Source organism: Ptychodera flava, chromosome 4 (assembly GCF_041260155.1).
Source record: "Ptychodera flava strain L36383 chromosome 4, AS_Pfla_20210202, whole genome shotgun sequence".
NCBI lineage: Eukaryota > Metazoa > Hemichordata > Enteropneusta > Ptychoderidae > Ptychodera > Ptychodera flava.
The window spans coordinates 37,245,898-37,264,859 of record NC_091931.1 but is presented as its reverse complement, the minus strand read 5'-3'; the positions used below and the strand labels follow the sequence as shown (position 1 = coordinate 37,264,859).

Genomic DNA, 18,962 nt, shown 5'->3' with positions numbered 1-18,962 from the left:
ACGTATTAGTGTATTAGTGTTACTTTCATGTGAAACGCTTTGACCTGGATGACAGAAATATCGTCTTACGCAGAATCTAAATTAGTAGCATCTATACAGGTTAGGTGAACGCGATTCTAGCTGTGAACCTCGTGATAACTTCGCTACGTCAAAATTGAAAGGCTTAATTTTTTGTTCAAACTTTCCAACATAGGAAACTACAATTTGAAACCATTCCCTTTCGAAATCAAGAATGAAAATCAGGGGCTACTACTATAGGAAACAATTTTGAAATACAAAATGGTTGCCATCTCTGTTAGCTCTATCACAGGGGAGAGAAATCAGTCTCCTGTGTGTGGGACGGCTGTGGTGTTGACGCAATCAATTAATCCGCTGATACGGACAGCGGATTAGCAAGTTGGCAATGTTTTCGGAGCAATTGCAGTGCAATTACAGTGGTGCATACACAAGTTGGAGAGGAGATAAGGACTTGTCGGTAATATATAAGCAGTCAGACTTTGTGGAATCGAAAATCTTTATTTGAAATACTAGAGTCAAAATTAATAAAACTTATAGTAGTAGTAAAGAAAGTAGTCAGACGGTTTGGAGTTGAACTCTTTATTTGAAATATCACAGTGAAAATTAATAAATCAAATAAGGTAAACCGTTGCACAAAAAACCTCCCTCCCAAACCCGGAGGACTGATTTCTTTCCCCTGTGGTGAGACATGCATTATTTAAGCAATAAAGCACACCCAGCGATGGTATACCACGAGATTTTTACCAGTTCACGATATATATGCACGAGCGATAGCGAGTGCATATATGAAGTGAACTGGTCAAATCGAGTGGTATACCGTCGCTGGGTGTGATTTATTGCTATTATATCATAACATTATATTGAAATTCGGGCGTTTGACGTCAAAAACGGATTTTAACTCAAGTCGAGAGCTCGCGCGTATGCCAGCCGTGGTATATCGCGAATATACCACGGTTCTTTTCGCGTCTCGACAAATCAGATCGCTGTATTTGCGCCATCAATATACTGGTGTGATATAATATCCGATGAGGGTAACAGGTTCTGATTAGGATGTAGAAATATTATATTTGTAACTAGTTTATAGCTTTTTGAAGAATAATGGCTTCCCAATCGTTGTTGAATAGTATCTCTCCATTCTCATCCCGGGGATCACAGCAGTCTGAGGTTTCCAGATAATCGAGCACTTCCTTTTGTAACTTAGGTGGCGCTGTTCTCCGAAAATGAATCACGTGAATCAAGAAATCCAACACCAAATTTCCAACCTCCGAGTCAGCCTTGAAACATTCGGTAGCTACAACACGAGACCGTTGGCGGAGGGACTGGTACTTCACTCCCATATCATCCAATGCTTTGCGTACATGTTCTGAATTTATGAATTTCATGTGACTGCCTTCCAGGTAAGAGAATTTCTTCCTAAGTCTCCAAAATCCGCTGTCATCTGCAGAAAATAAGGTTAATATTTTAATGGACTTTTCTATTTTTTAAAGGTTCTATATCTTCATTGTCTATGTTTTCTCGAAAATAGAAGACAATTTTAGTTTTCATTTTCATGAATTCTATGATGATGAATTTTACAGTTAACGCTAATTCACAGTCTCAGATATTGAACGCCCCTTTCGTGATTTCGTTCCACAGTTTGTTAGACTTTCGTCCAATCCTTTTGGGATTGGCGATTTGGCCGAGCGGTTTTGTCTGAGGCTTCTCCGCTAGGCGACTGGGTGCCGTACGTTGTGAGTTCGAACCCGTTTGCACCCACCGTATTTCATCCCTTTGCTCGAAAGTTTTAAGGCATGTTATGGGTGTCAAATAAAAAACCCATCACATTCCGTACCCCGTCCTCCCCGGAATTTTCTACACTGAGTCAATATGTGAATTAATCTAAATTACCCAAATTCCAGCTAAGCTAGGTTCTGTCCCCTAAGCAATTTGGTCAGGCTAGGGCCCTGCATTCATTCTTTTCTTCATGCAATGCAGTAAATGTTGCCGTTTGTCTATCGCATGCCCCGGACTGAGGTTTAGTCCCGCCCAATTACCTGAGACCACGATGATCAACATGACGCCACCATCTTCAAGCATGTCATATAGATAACGTAGACTGGCTCTGTAATCATCAACGTAATACAGAGAATGGATGGCACTTATAAAGTGGTACGAAACTGAATAGCCGACCGTGTTTTTAAAGCCCTCTAGTGTCTGCTCTCTCCATTCTGTCTCGACTCCCTCCAATAGGTGTTGCTTCACTCGAAATAGGCTTCGATATTTGTCCATGAGGTCGGTAGTTGGTTCCACAGCAACATTCTGTATGCTCGGGAATAACTTCCGTAGATGTGATATCATACTCAAATCCACTTCACCTGCAAATGAATTTTATCCATTGACGATAATTGTTATGAGCATTGAACTTGAGTCATATCGTCCGTTTTTATGCATCTCAACTTAATAGAATCATGTCTCTTTCCTGTTGTTTTTAAGCGTGAAAGTATATGTATATTCAGGACACATTTTAGGCTTGGCCATGGCTTACACCTGCCAATCACATCGGACAGAGCCATACTCGCACACGCAAAGGCATAAATATTAAACAAAGTTGCATGCTCTCAGTACAAAGAGCTAGCCAACACACACACACACACACACACACACACACACACAACACACACATATATATATATATATATATATATATATATATTATATATATATATATATATATATATATATATATATATATATATATATATATATATATATAAGTATACAGATGTCCCCGTTGGAATTACAGTGCTCGATGCTAAAGCAGAGCGTTATAAATAATAACTCAAAATTACTATTACTTAGAAGTACAACGTAATGGTATCTGTTACTTAAGTTTCATGCAACCTGCAATCATCAGACAGATGAAGATGATTACGGGATGCATGAAACTTAAGTAACAGATACGGTAACCATTACTTTGTACTTGAAGTAGTTTTGTGTTGTTAATATATATATATATATATATATATATATATATATATATATATATATATATATATATATATATATATATATATATATATATATATATATATATATATATATATATATATATATATATATCAACAGATACAGCAAGTTTTGTAGGATAAAATTTTCAATAATTTGCACCTAAACTATCATGAGATGTGAAGTAATGATTTTGGATGGAATTCCAACATCATTGTTGTTGTCCACATCTGCCCTGTTAAATACCCTATTATGTCAAGTGCACTTACATCAATCGTCAAACATTTATAAAAGCCCATATTTAGCTAGTAAAACATGTAAAACATGTTCATAGTTTTCTTATGGAAAGCCATGACATGCTAAATGCCAAGGGCAACACTGGTAATTCCTAGGACAACATCGTAAATATGTTAAATGCACATCACAACTTGTTAATACTCATGACTATATGATGTTAGACCACTTAAATCAGTCATGGCTTTCCGTATTTTCTCATTGACTACCATGTATAAGCTTAGTGGATTAATATTTTCGGTGAAATTCAAAAATCAAATTTCTTTTACACATACACGTTTGTAATTATCCTATTCCAATAAAGTAGATTCATATTGATTTTCAAACATCTATACATGCACAAATATTGCTATGTTTGTATTGGAAAATATTGTACATGGTTTTCTCATAACTGCCATATATAGTGATTCATCATTTTCGATGAAAAGCCAAAAATCAAATATCATGTAGACACATGCACTGTTTACATCCTATTTCAAGCAAAGTGCAATTACATAAATTATCAAAACATCTAAATGAACCTTGTTTTAAAAGGGAAAATTGCTAATAGTGCCGAAGAGAAACCCATGTATTATAATTTGAATTTTTTTTGTCTACATCAAATCATGGAATTTCTAGTTGAAATTACATATACGGGGATATTGGGCAAAATATTACACGATCATGCATGTTTCCGGTAACCTGACCCACCCTAGGCCTATTAAAACCTTTCGACTCAAAACCTTTACTTTTCGCATTTGCATGATTTTGACAAATTTTCCTGTTGTTTATATAGGTTGCACCGAATTTCAAAAAGGATGGGATGACCTGCCGTATTTCCTGATGTAGGAAACAAACACATTTTTTTATCATCAATTGCAATGACTTGACCATCGCGGCACACATTAGACGTTTTTGACACGTGACCTACAGCATACATCACACGATGCTTCTCGACCTTACGACATATAAATCAACTAATGTCAACCATGCACATCGGTATACAATTAAATTCCGTGCTTGTGTACTTTATAGCGATTCATCGTCTCTTCCCGACTGTTGCATATTGTGCAAACGGAGAAGTCAACGAAATATTTATGACCGATCCCTTGCACTCAACCTTTAGTGTCCTTTTCCCAGTTTCTTTGCTGTAAAGCATACTGACCTGATCCACTGCCTACGCCCAACATCCTGAAAGTCGACTGGGATTTTCTGTTAACCATTTCGAGTTTCTCGATGACGACGTCCGGAAAAATGAAGTCAACCCAGTGAGAAAGAGATCGGAAGTTGGACGAATTTTCGGCAAATTTTCGGAAGCACTTGGCGTAATACTCGGGGTCGTGATAAAGGCTGCGTATGGTTCTTTTTGCTGCCATTGTTATTATGATCCCTTGTGATAACACGGAACCCGTTCAAACCGGACCCTAGCGTTCACATTCTTGGGTCACCTAGTGTCCTAAATAAGTCAGCATTTTGGAGTCTAATTTAGACGCACGCCACATAAGCTTATCATTTCTGCGGCTCGGATATATGCCATATGACAGGTAGTCTTGGTTACCCAGACTGCTCTGCAGAGCTCTCATCTCACAGGTGGTCAATACTGGCCGTGTTTTGATGATTTTTTATCGAGTTTTGTGGAGAATATAAACATTATTGCGATTATTCATTTATACGTCGTTGAATAGTATCTGTCCATTCTCATCCCTGGGAGCACAGCCTGGGTAGTCGGTGGTTTCAAGATAACAACTCAGGTAGCGCGGTTTTTCGAATATTCAACACTCGAATCAAACGATCTGGCACCAAATTTCAAACCTCAGAAATCGCCCAGAAAAATTAGCCGAGAAAAAAATATTCAAACTGTTCTGGAAGTGTACTTACCCGTATACTTGCATTGGTATTCAGAGGAAGTTACGTATTGAACCATCTCAAGAAAGAAGATTGAAGTTGACAATCGTCTAAATCAGTTCAAATACCAATGTTCTATGTATGGCAGCTGTAATTTTTTCACAATCAAGCGGTTTCTTCCTACTTTTCAAACAAAGTCTGTCTTTCATGACATTCTTTTCTTGAGGGTGGTCTTGTGACAATTTTAAGGTTATACATAAAATTAAGCTAAAAGAGAAATAACTGATTTACCAGTGTAAATCTGAGGTTTCTTTCGGGGAAGAAAAAAGGCCAACAGGATGGCGCACGTCAAACCAACTTAAACTGATCCGTTAGCTGAGCTGGTAGAGCATCCGAACTGAAATCAAGGGACGTGGGTTTCAGTCCTACATGGGTCATTTTCTCAAGCAACAAAAATTTGCGGTATGGAGACGATCAGATGTAGTTGCGTGATTTTTCTCCTTAGCTCCTACAATACATTTCCACGCTACAAAACACTGTCATATTACATATATATATATATATATATATATATATATATATATATATATATATATATATATATATATATATATATATAATTCGAAGTCAATAGCAAAGTTGAATTATCAAATCTTTGATGCCGCCAATATATATATATATATATATATATATATATATATATATATATATATATATATATATATATATATATATATATATATCGGCGGCACCAAAATATTTTAATAATGCTTGCTCCCTTACCGTTCTCGTTGTCGACCGAACAAAGAATGTTTTTGTAATTTTTGGTCTTAGTGAGGTACTCAGTCCAATTTTGACTAATTAGACATTCGCCTTCATGTCATTTCTTCAAAACGATTTCCGGTAAAGAGATTTGGTTTGACATCATCCTTTGTCAGACGATATTTATCCAAGCCAAGAATTAAAAAAGCCCTTTTCAGTCTTCATTTGATACGTTGATTTGACTATAGTTTGGAATAGAATTGAATAGTATTGCGTATTCTGTCTTAATCCCCTCTTGTATATGATGTTTTTTGTACCTTCTCTAATTTTCGCGATTATTTTCAATTGGTCAAGCCAGATAATCATTCCAGATCAGATCATTCCAGATAAGTTTATTCTTATGATAGTATTTTTCGACCATTTTTTTCATAGAACAGGATACTTACTTCCTTCAATATGTTATCGTTGTTCGTTGCGGTTTTTGTAACTCCCTGCCCATAAACCTTCAGATTTTTTCATGTTCAGCTTTGCACCTGTTGCTTTTCAAAATTGATGAACGTTTTCAAAGACTGTGTAATACTTCCTACATCCATAAAGTTTAAAGTTGTGCCATCTGCATAATGTTAATTTATCTTCTAGCTTGTAAAATGTAACCTGCTATGCTGTTATCTTGACGAAAAAGTTTGGCTAGCACTTCTGCTGCCATTCAGTAATGATAACAGAGGGCACCCTTGTCTCACTCCCTCATGAACTTGAATAATGCGAAATAGAAAGCTATTAGTATGACACTTTACATCTAAAGTATTGTTATTGCGAAGTTGTACCCAACGGATGAAGTCAATACCAAAGGTGAATTATCAACCGTCTGCCAAGCAAGGCAGCGAAACTTAGGCTTGTTGAAGTAAGCTGCGCTCAACTGAGAGCGGCCTTGCATGGTCTGTTGTTTTTGGGGAAGGGGCCGTAATTGAGTCAGGAGCACACTATTATTACATACCGGAAGACATCACTGTTCATAGCAAGATGTTGAAGAACGTATGTTAGCATATTTAGAAACTTGCAAACATTTCTTTTGGTTAAATTCAGACTCGGAGTTCCTGTTGTACTTGTCTCACTGGTCTATTAAAATTACGTTTGTTGACGTCATATCAATATGGCCAAGCTGTCGTTTGGGGCTTGCGTGAGAGGTCTTCAACATTATTTTTATTTTTTTGAGGCAAACCGTAGGAGTATTTGTTAATCGCAAGGGCTCAGCTCATTTTATGTGCGAAGGCGATCGAATTGTAACGTATTTTTGTAACTTGTAACAATCTCACTAAAGATACCTTTATTATTTGTAAGACAGATACCATATTCAGCATCCAATCTGATGCTGAGAGTGATTAAAGTGACTCCAACAATATTATCTTAGGCTCGATGTGAAATCACGGTCCGTCAATAGTTGAGGTGTGTTCATCAGTGGTTTTTGCGAGTTTAGTGAATAAAGAAAATGGCAGTCGATAAAGCACTTTATGGTCGATCCTATAAGTTTCAGATATCTAAATATCTTAATATTTCAAGAATATGATGGCAGAAGCAGAGCTTAATTTACTGAAAGAGCATTTCTTTAAAGAAAAGATCACAAGATTGCTTATATAAAAGTACTTTATGATCAGCCTGCTTCCCAAATATTGTTACACGTATGCTGATGTGTATTTTATTACATGCCTCGATGTGAGTGCAAATTAGTGCATTGATTTGAATAGGAACATCCGAGTACTTGGCGGGCTTGTAAACGATGTACTGACCGGTTTCCGTTTTACCTGGTCAGGAGAAGCCCTTAGACGTTTTCGATGTCAAAGTAGACGCTTAACGCCAAATGTAAAATATCAATGCGCGCTCTGCTATTTTGACTTTCGTTGAAATCTGTTTGATGCTGGTCGATAAATGGTAAAATTGTTAGAAAATGCCCTGCATGTAACTAAATGCCATCTAGCGGTAACTGTGAAGAGACCTGTAATAAAGATATATCGCATAAATACACGGGTTAAAGTGCCCTCGCAGCAGGAGACAATATACCCTCCTGGCATCGCGCAAATTGTCACCTGCTCTCGGGCACATAAACCCATGTATTCAGGCAATAATATATATTATATCATGCTAGTATATTGATGGTGCAAATACAGAGATCTGATTGGTCGAGACTCGAAAAGAACCGTGGTATATTGGCGATATACCACGGCTGGCATACGCGCGAGCTCTCAGCTTGAGCAAAAATCTGATTTTGACGTTCCACGCCAGAATTTCAATATACTGTTATGATATAATAGCAATACTCAAATTACACCCAGCGACGGTATACCACTCGATTTTGACCAGTTCACTTCATATATGCACTCGCTATCGCTCGTGCATATATGTCGTGAACTGGTCAAAATTTCGCGGTATACCGTCGCTGGGTTTGCTTTATTGCTTAAGTATTCCATTTGTTTCTGATTCTGTTTCTAAAGTGACATACGAAATTATGTGAGAAATTATGTTTAAGACCGCTTCGTGGTAATTTCAAGAAGATTAAGAGAGCGTTCCGGTTTGTGCGCCAGCTCTCTGGAATGATTTACCGTTAGAAACCAAGGCAGGTAGAACCTTTGACGGTTTTAAGTGGAATTTAAAGCCTTTTTTTACTCAGTTTTGTTTATAATTTTTATACAGCTTCCCTTCGTTAATTTCGCTGTTTTTATCTAGTGATGGATGTGTGGCTGTGCTTTTTATCATTCTACTTTTAATTAAGTTATATATGTACAATGCGCTAAGAAGTATGTGTATTGCATTTAAAACAAATTCATAAATAAACGTAGACTTTTAAGCTATTATACGTTTCTCGTCAAACAATAATAGTGCTCTCTGTACAAATAAAAGACAAACTATTCATGAAAGTAAACATAGCCTTTGTTCTTGTTAATTTTGAATTGCTATCAAATGTACTTCAAGTAGCTGATAGAAGTCACGGCTAGTTCCCAATCGGGTTCGAACCCTCAACAAACGGCATCAGTCGCCCAGCGGAGAGGCCACAGAGAGAACCGCTCGGCTAAATCTCCACTCATAAAGAGTGGTTTAAAGGTATACTGTCACCTGTTCCAATTTTGCCACAGTTAGCATGGAAACAGAAAATCTAACCAATCACAGATTTTAAGCGGGTGGCCGCTTTTTAAAAACAGCGCCCTCACATTGGCATTTTGAATACAAGGAACGCCCCTTTGGCCATATATGGGCATATTTAGATTAAAGGTAACTGTATACCTTTAATAGCCGGCTAAGTTGTTACATTTATCTGACTGAGACCGCTCCACACGTTGTAGAGTTCGTGAAGCACTCACGCACGCGCGCTCACTATCACACATCACACATACAAACTTTATCGAAGCGAAGCAACGAATACATCGCAGAAGTAGAAGTATCTATTTTGAATCGTGATCTAAATTCGATTAAATCAATTGAAACTTTGCATAATAAAAAAATACGTGAGTACAAAGTTTAAAAACAATTCTTTGAAAGGTCAAAGGTCAGGTTAAACATTATATGTCAATTAAGATATTATTGATTTCGACAGTGAAAAGAGGAGAAGGGTCATAGTTTCTAGCGCATTAAAATTTGGTAAGGTCACTATTTTTTCTGCAAACACTTTTGAAGGGTCACAACATTTCGCGCAGCATCATTAGCATATCCCGTAATTCGCAAGCTTAAATGTCGGCGTCCTGTTCGTTTCGGGAGGATGTCAGAGAAAATAATGTGGATCACTGACCAACCTTGATTATTACAGGTTGTGGAAATGAGCTAATCACTGAAGTAGATCGGCGAGGCCAACATCAAAGTGCTAATTGAGTTGAATGCAAATTTCTAAAATAATGTGCAGCCGCTTGATTTTATTTCGATGTGACCTGAAATCCAATCCTTTTCGTCGATATCATAAAGATGAAATCATGATGTCACGTCAATATATCGAGTGCATGGAGTGATTGGGGTACCAGTTTACGTGAAAAAGTGACACGATACCATGTTCTGGTTAATACGATAATCGAAATGTAACTCTCATTGATAGTTATCCTCAATGACTTACAGAGAGCAGTAAACGCTGGTATACTTGGCACAATCGTCCAGTGTGAAATTTTACCAGCTACGTCATCGTTGAAAATACCATTTATATGATTTTGCCGTGTTCAAATAGGCAAGCAAATGCTGCATATCTTTTCCAGGGACGTTCGGACTTTACATAATTTCTGAAATGCCTATCCCAGACCTTCAATCTACATACTCCGTAGTTTATGACACACTTACACAAACGCAGGCATTGGAAAAGAGAAGAAGAAACAAACAAATAAATAAATAAATAAAACGAAAATGTTTGAATAAAGTCACCCAATTAGAAAACGGCAAAAGGAAACGCCCTATGGAAACTTCGCTTTTCTTCTCAAATTCTTAATGGTGCTTGTTTTTATTTGATCAACATACGCATTATGGCCATACATTTACATCATATGATTAACAAGTACATGAAAAGATTCAGAAGTCCATACGCAATGACCGGTTCCATGACCAGCCTCTCGATTGACAATCGGACAGGTAATTTTTGAAATTTCGAGCTTAACAGAACTACTCTGCAACGGAGGGACTTCACTTTGCCTGATGAGACATTGCAAGCTATCATTCGAATGTACGAATACCATCAGTATCTAGTGTGCAGACTTTTGAACGATGATGGTTTCCCTGTCGTTGTTGAATAGTATCTCCCCATCTTCATCACGGGGATCGCAGCAGTCGATTTCCAGATAATGGAGCATTTCCTCTTGTAGCTCAGGTGGCACTTTTTTCCGAAAATGAAACACCTGAGTCAAGAAATCCAATACCAAATTTCCAGCCTCCGAGTCAGCCTTGAAACATTCGGTAGCTACAACACGAGACCGTTGGCGAAGGGACAGGTACTTTACTCCCATATCATCAAATGCTTTGCGTACATGCTCTGAATTTATGAACTTCATGCGACTGTCTTCCAGGTAAGGGAATTTCCTCCAAAGTCTGGCAAATCCACTGTCGTCTGCAGAAAAGAATATTGATATTTTGAAATTAATGTTTCCAATGTTACTTTTAATTGGTCTTTATAGTAGATCAATAAGGACAATTATTGTAGTTGCAGAGGACAGTCTTTTCTCATAACATTTGACATTATACTATTAATGCATGGAAATGATCATAGGTTTGCTGTTCGAATTATTGCTTCGCTCTAAAACGAATATTCGGAAATTTCTCTTTCGTTATCGCGAGTTTTATATTGTCTCTGATATTGACAGGTCCTTTCAAGACGACATTTTGTGTCGCAGCTTGTGACAAATTCAATGCCTTCTGGATCTATGCTCTAAATTCGAAGTTATACTATGTTACGTCGAATAACGAGATAAAGAATAGCATATCGAATTCATTCTTCTTTTTTTCAAACAAGGAGAGTTATCAGTTTCTGTATGTATATTTTCATTTACATTAAAATAATCGCAATCATACCAATCCACAATCCAATAACACTAGGTCAAAATTCGCAAGACAATAGTTGTAAACATAGACACAAAACAGCACAGAACAGACAGTAAACAGACGGTACACAAACAAAGTCAAATTCATGAAAGAAAGATATATGGACCTCTGGCCAAAAGACCAAGAAGTGATGTCAGGTGTTTCGAAAATAGTAAGCGCATCCTGCCCCACATGTGGCACCCGCCATATATCAATCTGTAAGTCAGATAGGTAGTGGTCACTAACTAAGGCCCCATGTCACCGATGCCATCAGTGATCATTTGTCGAAGAGAGATATCGTATTTATCAACCAGCTTGCGATACCTGCCAAAAAAGCGTTTGAATGTAGAGACAAGTCTTGCTCTGGTATAACCTTGATTTAACAGTTTGAAAGAGAGATGGCCATGTCTCTCTACAAAATCACCATATGAACTGCATGCTCTTGCATATCGAATAAGCTGGGAAATGTATACCCCATAAGCAGGTGAGAGTGGAATATTACTGATGAGGTGTGGAAAATTAATAATACTAAAGTTGAAATCATCTCTCTTGTCATATAGCCTAGTAGAAAGGTGACCATTAGAGTCAAATTCAAGTAAAATGTCCAGATATGAACCAGAAGAGGCCGTTTCTGTAGTCTCTTTAATCTCCAATTCTGGATAAATCATAGCGAGATATTTACTGAATTCAGAGTTATTCAATGAAATAACATCGTCTATGTATCTAAATGTAATGTTGAAAGTACGAGCTACAGAGACCTTTTTCTGCTTGATAAGGTTCTGGATAAATTCTGCCTCGTATGAGAACAGAAATAAGTCGGCAAGTAAGGGAGCACAGTTAGTGCCCATGGGAATTCCTATACACTGTTGGAAAATGCGTCCTCCAAATTCAACAAATATGTTGTCAATGAGGAAATCAAGCATACTGATAATGTCTTTCTCGGTATAAAACACTTTCGCGTTAGTAATATTTTTAACAAAATATGTAGAATTATACCCTAATACCACATATTTGTAACGGCGTGAACCGTTTTTGTAGAAAAATGCTTGGTTGATGATGTTTTTCAAGCGTTCTTTCAATTTATCATGGTGTATTGTGGTATACAATGTGGAAAAATCGAAAGTTTTAATAGATGTTATTTTTGAAACAGATCTTGATTTCAAATTTTCCAAGAGTTCCTTCGAATTTTTTAATATCCACATTTGATTTATACCACTCCGAGAAAAGACAACATCACAGTATGATTGAAGTCCCCGTTTAACAGTACAAAGAACAGAAGTCAGTATCTTCGATAACTCTGTTGTTGAACATTTTGAAGATCCTGCGATAAACCTAGCTTTGTAAGGTGTTTTGTGGAGCTTTGGTATCCAGTATAAGCTAGGCAACTTATTATGGTCATCCTTTGTTGTAATATTAAAATTATCCATGAATGACTTATGGTTTGCCAAAATTTCAGATTTGTTGAACATTGATTGTCTGTAAGTGGAGTTGGTGGAGGTATATCTGATTAAAATCAGATGTAGAATACGGCGACGTCTACTTATGCGTGCACGGTATTCTCTTGCTGTCGGCTCTCACTACAGACAGCGAGAGTATACCTCGTACGCATAAGTAGACGTCGCCGTACTCTACATATGATTTTAATCAGATTGGTTAGAACAGTTTTAATACTAGAGAAACAAATTACTCAAGATTTACTGATATTTAAATTTCAAAATGGCCGCCATCCCTCTGTTAACTCTATGGAGAAAAATAAAATTTTACATTTTCAAAAAATAGTGTCGATGACACAGTGCTCCCATTTTACAGAAATACTAAGTAGTAGTAAATACATGACATTGCATTCCTACAGAATGATTATCAAGAAAATTCCACTGCTAGTGCAAATCAATCTTACACCCAGCAATATGAAATGCTCTTCCTCATAATGACCTATGCACCTACTTTGAAAGTGATGGGATAGACATTTTCAAAGAAGAGTTTTATACCAAAAATGGCAAAAATTGGCAAAAATACCAATAGACAAATTTCAGGATGATGTCGACGGATCCTATTTTGATCATCCTTAGGAACCTGTAAACAAATTTTTAACGCAATCGGACCATTGGTTTCAGAGAAGAAGATTGTTTTACTAAATGGCAAAAATAGAGAAAAAATCATTAAAAATATAAAGGGGCCAATATTGACATTAAATCAATACGATTTAATAAGTGTGGCCTGGGGTACCTAAAAACCAAATATGTCAATGATCGGATGAGTAGTTCCTGAGTTTTAATTTTTGACCATTTTAGCCTTTTCCTACCTCATTGCTTATGAGATTAACAAGTTCATTTTAAAAACAGCGCATCTACACCACATATTGCATCAAAACCAAAAATCGGCTTAATACATGCAGCGGTTTGGGAGATTTTGATATCCATCCATCAGAAAAGATCAGAAAAGAATTGAAAAAGCTGGAGAGTCAAAATATCTGTCCCCAAGGCGCTTTCTACCTTTATGTTTCAAATGTTATTTTTAGCCTTTTATAGTAGATCAATAGGAACAAATATAATTGCAGGGGATAGTCTTTTCCATATAACATTTGACATTATACTATAAATCCATGGATGTAATCATGGGTTTGCTATTCGAATACGTATTCTCTTTAAAATGAATATTCGGAAGTTTCTCTTGCGTTATCGTGAATTTATATTGCCTTTGACATTGACAGTTCCTTTCCAGAGATATTTTTTTTTGTCGCAGCTTGTGACACATTCAATGCCTTCTGGATCCATATGCTATAGAAATAAAGGGAGACGCCCTGACCATTAACATTATTATGGGTAATGGCTGGTTTTCGTCAAGCTCGCGCCAATAAACAAATGTGAATGGTCAGGGGGAGCCTGTTATTTAAATTATATTATCAACAAACCCAAGAAAACCGTCAAATTATACGAAAATTTCACAGGCAAAAAACAAAGGGGCCCCAGAACTTGTATTACAAAAATCTGTATTAACTGAACAATGTGTGGACACACTGCTGTTACGCGCGCTGTAAAAATATTGCAAATCCGGAATTTTGTTTCGAAAAAGTGTCTAAACTTGTCCAACAAGAGCTCCATTTTATTTGCAATTGCTTATGATCTTTGTACAAATCACAATTTACGTTTCAGCTGTAAAGTTACGATGTTTACCTTCTGTGAGTTGTTAATATTATTATTCATATATTCACGGGTATGCAAACAAACCATTATTGTATATTTGTAGTCAGTCACATATGGTTCAGCTCGACCAATTAAAATGCCATGAACGGGATATGGTAGTATAATCTTAAGTCGACGTCATACTAATACGTCAAACAAAGAAATAAAGAATAGTAAACTGTATTGAATTCATTCTGCTTTTTCAAACAAGGAGTGTTATTATTTTTTCTATGCGTATTTTCACTTATTTAGCATTTATCGGAGGCTTCATCAATTCTACTCTTATTACCTGCAAGCATGATGATGACCATGACTCCTCCATCTTCAAGCAAGTCATACAGATAGTGGCTCTGTAATCATCGACGTAATATAAGCAATGAATGGCACTAATGAAGTGAAAGGAAACAGTAGAGCCGACCGAGGTTTGAAAGCTCTCTAGTGTCTGCTCTCTCCATTTTGTCTTGACTCCCTCCCATACGTGCTGCTTCTCTTTGAACAGGCTTCGATACTTCTCCACGAGGTCGGGGGTTGGTTCTATAACAACGTTCTCTATGCTCGGGAATAACTTCTGCAGATGCGATATCATCATCAAATCAGTTTCACCTGTTAATTAAATGTTCACAATATTTAAACTTAGAAGGAATTTGGAGACACAGTTCATACAATAGGTCATTTCATGTATAATTGGAGAGAGTTACATCAGAAGTTTGTGTCCTGGGTCGCACTTCATTTCGTTAACACTGACTTGTTGATGCTTGTTGTCAGAAGTCAGACTATATCGAGCACATTGCTTACTGATAAACTAAGGTCAACCCCTTGTGGCACTAACTTCAGAATTGTGTGCAGTTGACTAAGCAGACCACTAGCTACACTATAAAGTTAAGTGTTCAAGGAGAACACCAATTACAATTTTTGTAACACTTTTTGAACGCGTCTAGACGTTCAGAAATTTAACACTACGTGTTCAACCAACATCCAATTTTTGAACACACGTGTGCAGATTTTGAACGCTAATGTTCATCAGACATTATATCGAACACCGTGGTGTTCCATATCTGAACACACGTTGCACATGAAATGTGTTCAAAAAATTGAATGCATTTACGCGTTCAAAGGGCTGTAACACTTTTTGAACGCATGGATGCCGTTCAACGATAAGTGTGTTAAAGGCTAGAACACATGATGCGCGCTTTTTGAACACCTTTAATTTTGGGCGTTCAGGGGGTGTTCAAGCCTTGAAATAACATTAAAGACCACTGATATTCAGTAAAATTATTTTATTCTAAAATATACAAACATTTCTAGAGTAAAATACAATAATTCACTGTAAAATGAGCAAAAAAACATTTCCACTTTATATGTAAAATGTGTCAGAGGAAAATACCAACAGTGTTAACAGCCTCCTATCAAAAACATAAGCATTAAAAAATCCCCGTAGTGTTAAATTTCTGAACGTCTAGACGCGTTCAAAAAGTGTTACAAAAAGGCGTTTAATTGGTGTTCTATCCTTGAACACTTAACTTTACAGTGCGAGTACAGAGTCAATCATCACAGCCATCCATACTTTGGGGACTTGGCATATATTACAAGGGATGGTGTCTTTTTAAAATGACGCTGCACGAAAAATAGTAACCCTTCTACAGTGTTTGCAAGAAAACAAGTGACACTGCCCGATTTCCATGCGCTCAAACGATGACCCCCCACTAGTGTCACAGTCCACTTGATACCTTCACAAATTATCACTTTTATGCAAGCCTTCTATTAATGTGATTAAAATGAGATTGCATTCCACCGTTATTCTATCAATTACTTAAAGTACAATTGGCTATTCAAAATGAAAAAGGACAAATGCTTTAATGTTTACCTTCATTCATTGTTTGGCTTGTTAGTGTACAGAGAAGACTATTATTGTTTGTTCAGAAACTTAATACAGCCTTAAAGTGGATATTAAACAATATGTATACACACACGTACACACATATACATACATACATACATACATACATACATACATGCATATATATATATATATATATATATATATATATATATATATATATATATAATATTCACTTGCTATCTCATATGTATATATTCACTTGCTATCTCATATATAATACATATATATGATATATGATATATGATATATGATATATATATATTATATATATATATATATATATATATATATATATATATATATATATATATATATATATATATATGCGAAGAAGATATAGCAAGTTTTGTAGGAGAAAATGTTCAATAATTTGCACCTAGACTATCATGAGAAGTGAATTAATGATTTTGGATGAAATTCCAAACACCCTATTTTATCGAGAACAATTATATCAATCGTTAATCATTTATAAGAGCACATATTTAGCTAGTTTTGCATTGTAAAAAATGTTCATAGTTTTCTCATGGAAAGCCATGACATGCTAAATGCCAAGGTCAACACTGGTAATTCCTAGGACAACATCGTAAGTATGTTAAATGCACATCGCAACTTGTTAAGATACTCATGACTACATGATGTTCGACCTCGTAAAAAGCGATGAAATTCGTTTCTTCGCTTCGATAAAGTGTGTATGTGCGATGTATGATAGTGAGCATGCGTGCGTGAGTGCTTCACGAACTCTACAACGTGTTGAGCGGTCTCAGTCAGAAAAATGTAACAACTTAGCCGGCTATTGAACCACTCTTTTTTGGGAGTGGAGATTTAGCCGAGCGGGTCTGTCTGTGGCCTCTCAGCTAGGCGACTGATGCCGTATGTTGTGGGTTCGAATCCGATTGAAAACTATCCGTATCAGTCATGGCTTACCGTATTTTCTCATTGACTACCATAAGCTTAGTAGATTAACATTTTCGGTGAAGTTCAAATATCAAATTTATTTTGCACATATGCGTTTGTAACCATCACATTCCATTCAAGTAGATTAATATTGATTGTCAAACATCTATACATGCACAAATATTGCCAGTTTTTTTATTGGAAAAATGTTGGACATAGTTTTCTAATAGACTGTCATATATAGTGAATCATCATTTTCGATGAAAAGCCAAAACACATCTAAATGAAAAGATTAACCTTGTTTTAAAGGAAGAAAATAGTTAATAGTTTGTCGAATAGACACCCATGTATGATAATTTGACATTTTATGGTCTACATCAAATCATGGCTATTACTTGTTGAAATTACATATACGAACATATTGGGCAAAATAAAACACGATCATGCATGTTTCCGGTAATCTGACCCACCCTAGGCCTATAAAAACCTTTCGACTTAAGCATGATTTTAGCAAATTTTCCTGTTGCTTGTATGGGTTGCATCGAATTTCAAAAAGGAGGGGATGACCTGTCCTATTTCCTGATGCAGGGAAATAAACCCATGTTTTGATCATCAATAGCAATGACTTAAATGTCGCGGCACACATTAGATGTTTGTGACACGTGACCTACTGCATACAGCACACGATGTTACTCGACCTTACGACATATAAAACCAACTAATGTCAACCATGCACATTGGTACTCAATTAAATTCCGTGCTTGTGTACTTTACAGCGATTCATCGTCTCTTCCCGATTGTTGCATATTGTGCAAACGGAGAAGTCAACGAAATATTCATGACCAATACCCTTGCACTAAGCCTTTAGTGTCCTTTCCCCAGTTTCTTTGCTGTACAGCATACTGACCTGATCCACTCCCTACTCCCAACATTCTGAAAGTCGACTGGGATTTGATGTTAACCAGTTTAAGTTTCTCGAAGACGACGTCCGAAAAAATGAAGTCAAACCAGTGTGAAAGAGCTTGAAACTTGGACGACTTTTCGGCAAATTTTCGGAAGCACTTGGCATAGTACTCGGGATCGTGATAAAGACTGCGTATGGTTCTTTCGGCTGCCATTGTTATTATGATGCCTTGTGACTCCCATGGAACCCGTTCAAACCGGACCCTAGACTTTTCATTCTGGGGTCACCTGGTGTCATAAATAGCTCTGCATTCTTGGGGTCAGACGCACACCACAGGTCATTTCTATGGCTCGGATATATGCCATAGGACAGGAAATCTCGGTTACTAAGACTGCTCTGCGGGGCTCTCATCTCACTGGTGGTCAATAATGGCGCTGTTTTCATGATTTTTCGAGTTTTGTGAATAATATATCATTGCGATTATTCATTTATACACAAAAGGCAGTACATAATACATATTTAGGGACCGTTCAGTTTTTACGGCCGGGGGGGGGGCCCCGGCAAAATCCAGGGGGGGGTCATTGTAATTTTGGAATCCGCAAAGGGGGGGGGTCATCGCTTTTTCACTGGTAGGAAAGGGGGGGTCACCACATATAATACCAAC

The 18,962-nt window shown here is 36.9% G+C and overlaps 2 protein-coding genes across 2 annotated transcripts; both read right to left on the bottom strand.

Annotated features, from left to right (window-relative positions):
• Positions 1-713: 713 nt before the first annotated feature.
• Positions 714-4,525, bottom strand: LOC139131654 (histamine N-methyltransferase-like). Its single transcript, XM_070697806.1, has 3 exons — positions 4,442-4,525; positions 2,052-2,372; positions 714-1,456 (listed from the first exon to the last, which is right to left on the bottom strand). Exons 1-3 carry the CDS (start codon positions 4,497-4,499, stop codon positions 1,092-1,094), a joined length of 744 nt encoding a protein of 247 aa, XP_070553907.1. The 5' UTR covers positions 4,500-4,525; the 3' UTR covers positions 714-1,091.
• A 5,791-nt stretch (positions 4,526-10,316) lies between these two features.
• Positions 10,317-18,567, bottom strand: LOC139131652 (histamine N-methyltransferase-like). Its single transcript, XM_070697805.1, has 3 exons — positions 18,302-18,567; positions 14,890-15,203; positions 10,317-10,948 (listed from the first exon to the last, which is right to left on the bottom strand). Exons 1-3 carry the CDS (start codon positions 18,510-18,512, stop codon positions 10,889-10,891), a joined length of 585 nt encoding a protein of 194 aa, XP_070553906.1. The 5' UTR covers positions 18,513-18,567; the 3' UTR covers positions 10,317-10,888.
• Positions 18,568-18,962: the final 395 nt, after the last annotated feature.

Coding starts and splice junctions, on each gene's coding strand:
- LOC139131654 (XM_070697806.1), bottom strand. CDS start 4,499: ATGGTTAACAGAAAATCCCAGTCGACTTTCAGGATGTTGGGCGTAGGC. Junction 2,373..4,441: donor GGGCGTAGGCAGTGGATCAG/GTCAGTATGCTT, acceptor ATTCATTTGCAG/GTGAAGTGGATTTGAGTATG. Junction 1,457..2,051: donor GTTGATCATCGTGGTCTCAG/GTAATTGGGCGG, acceptor TATTTTCTGCAG/ATGACAGCGGATTTTGGAGA.
- LOC139131652 (XM_070697805.1), bottom strand. CDS start 18,512: ATGGCAGCCGAAAGAACCATACGCAGTCTTTATCACGATCCCGAGTAC. Junction 15,204..18,301: donor GGGAGTAGGGAGTGGATCAG/GTCAGTATGCTG, acceptor TTTAATTAACAG/GTGAAACTGATTTGATGATG. Junction 10,949..14,889: donor GGTCATCATCATGCTTGCAG/GTAATAAGAGTA, acceptor TCTTTTCTGCAG/ACGACAGTGGATTTGCCAGA.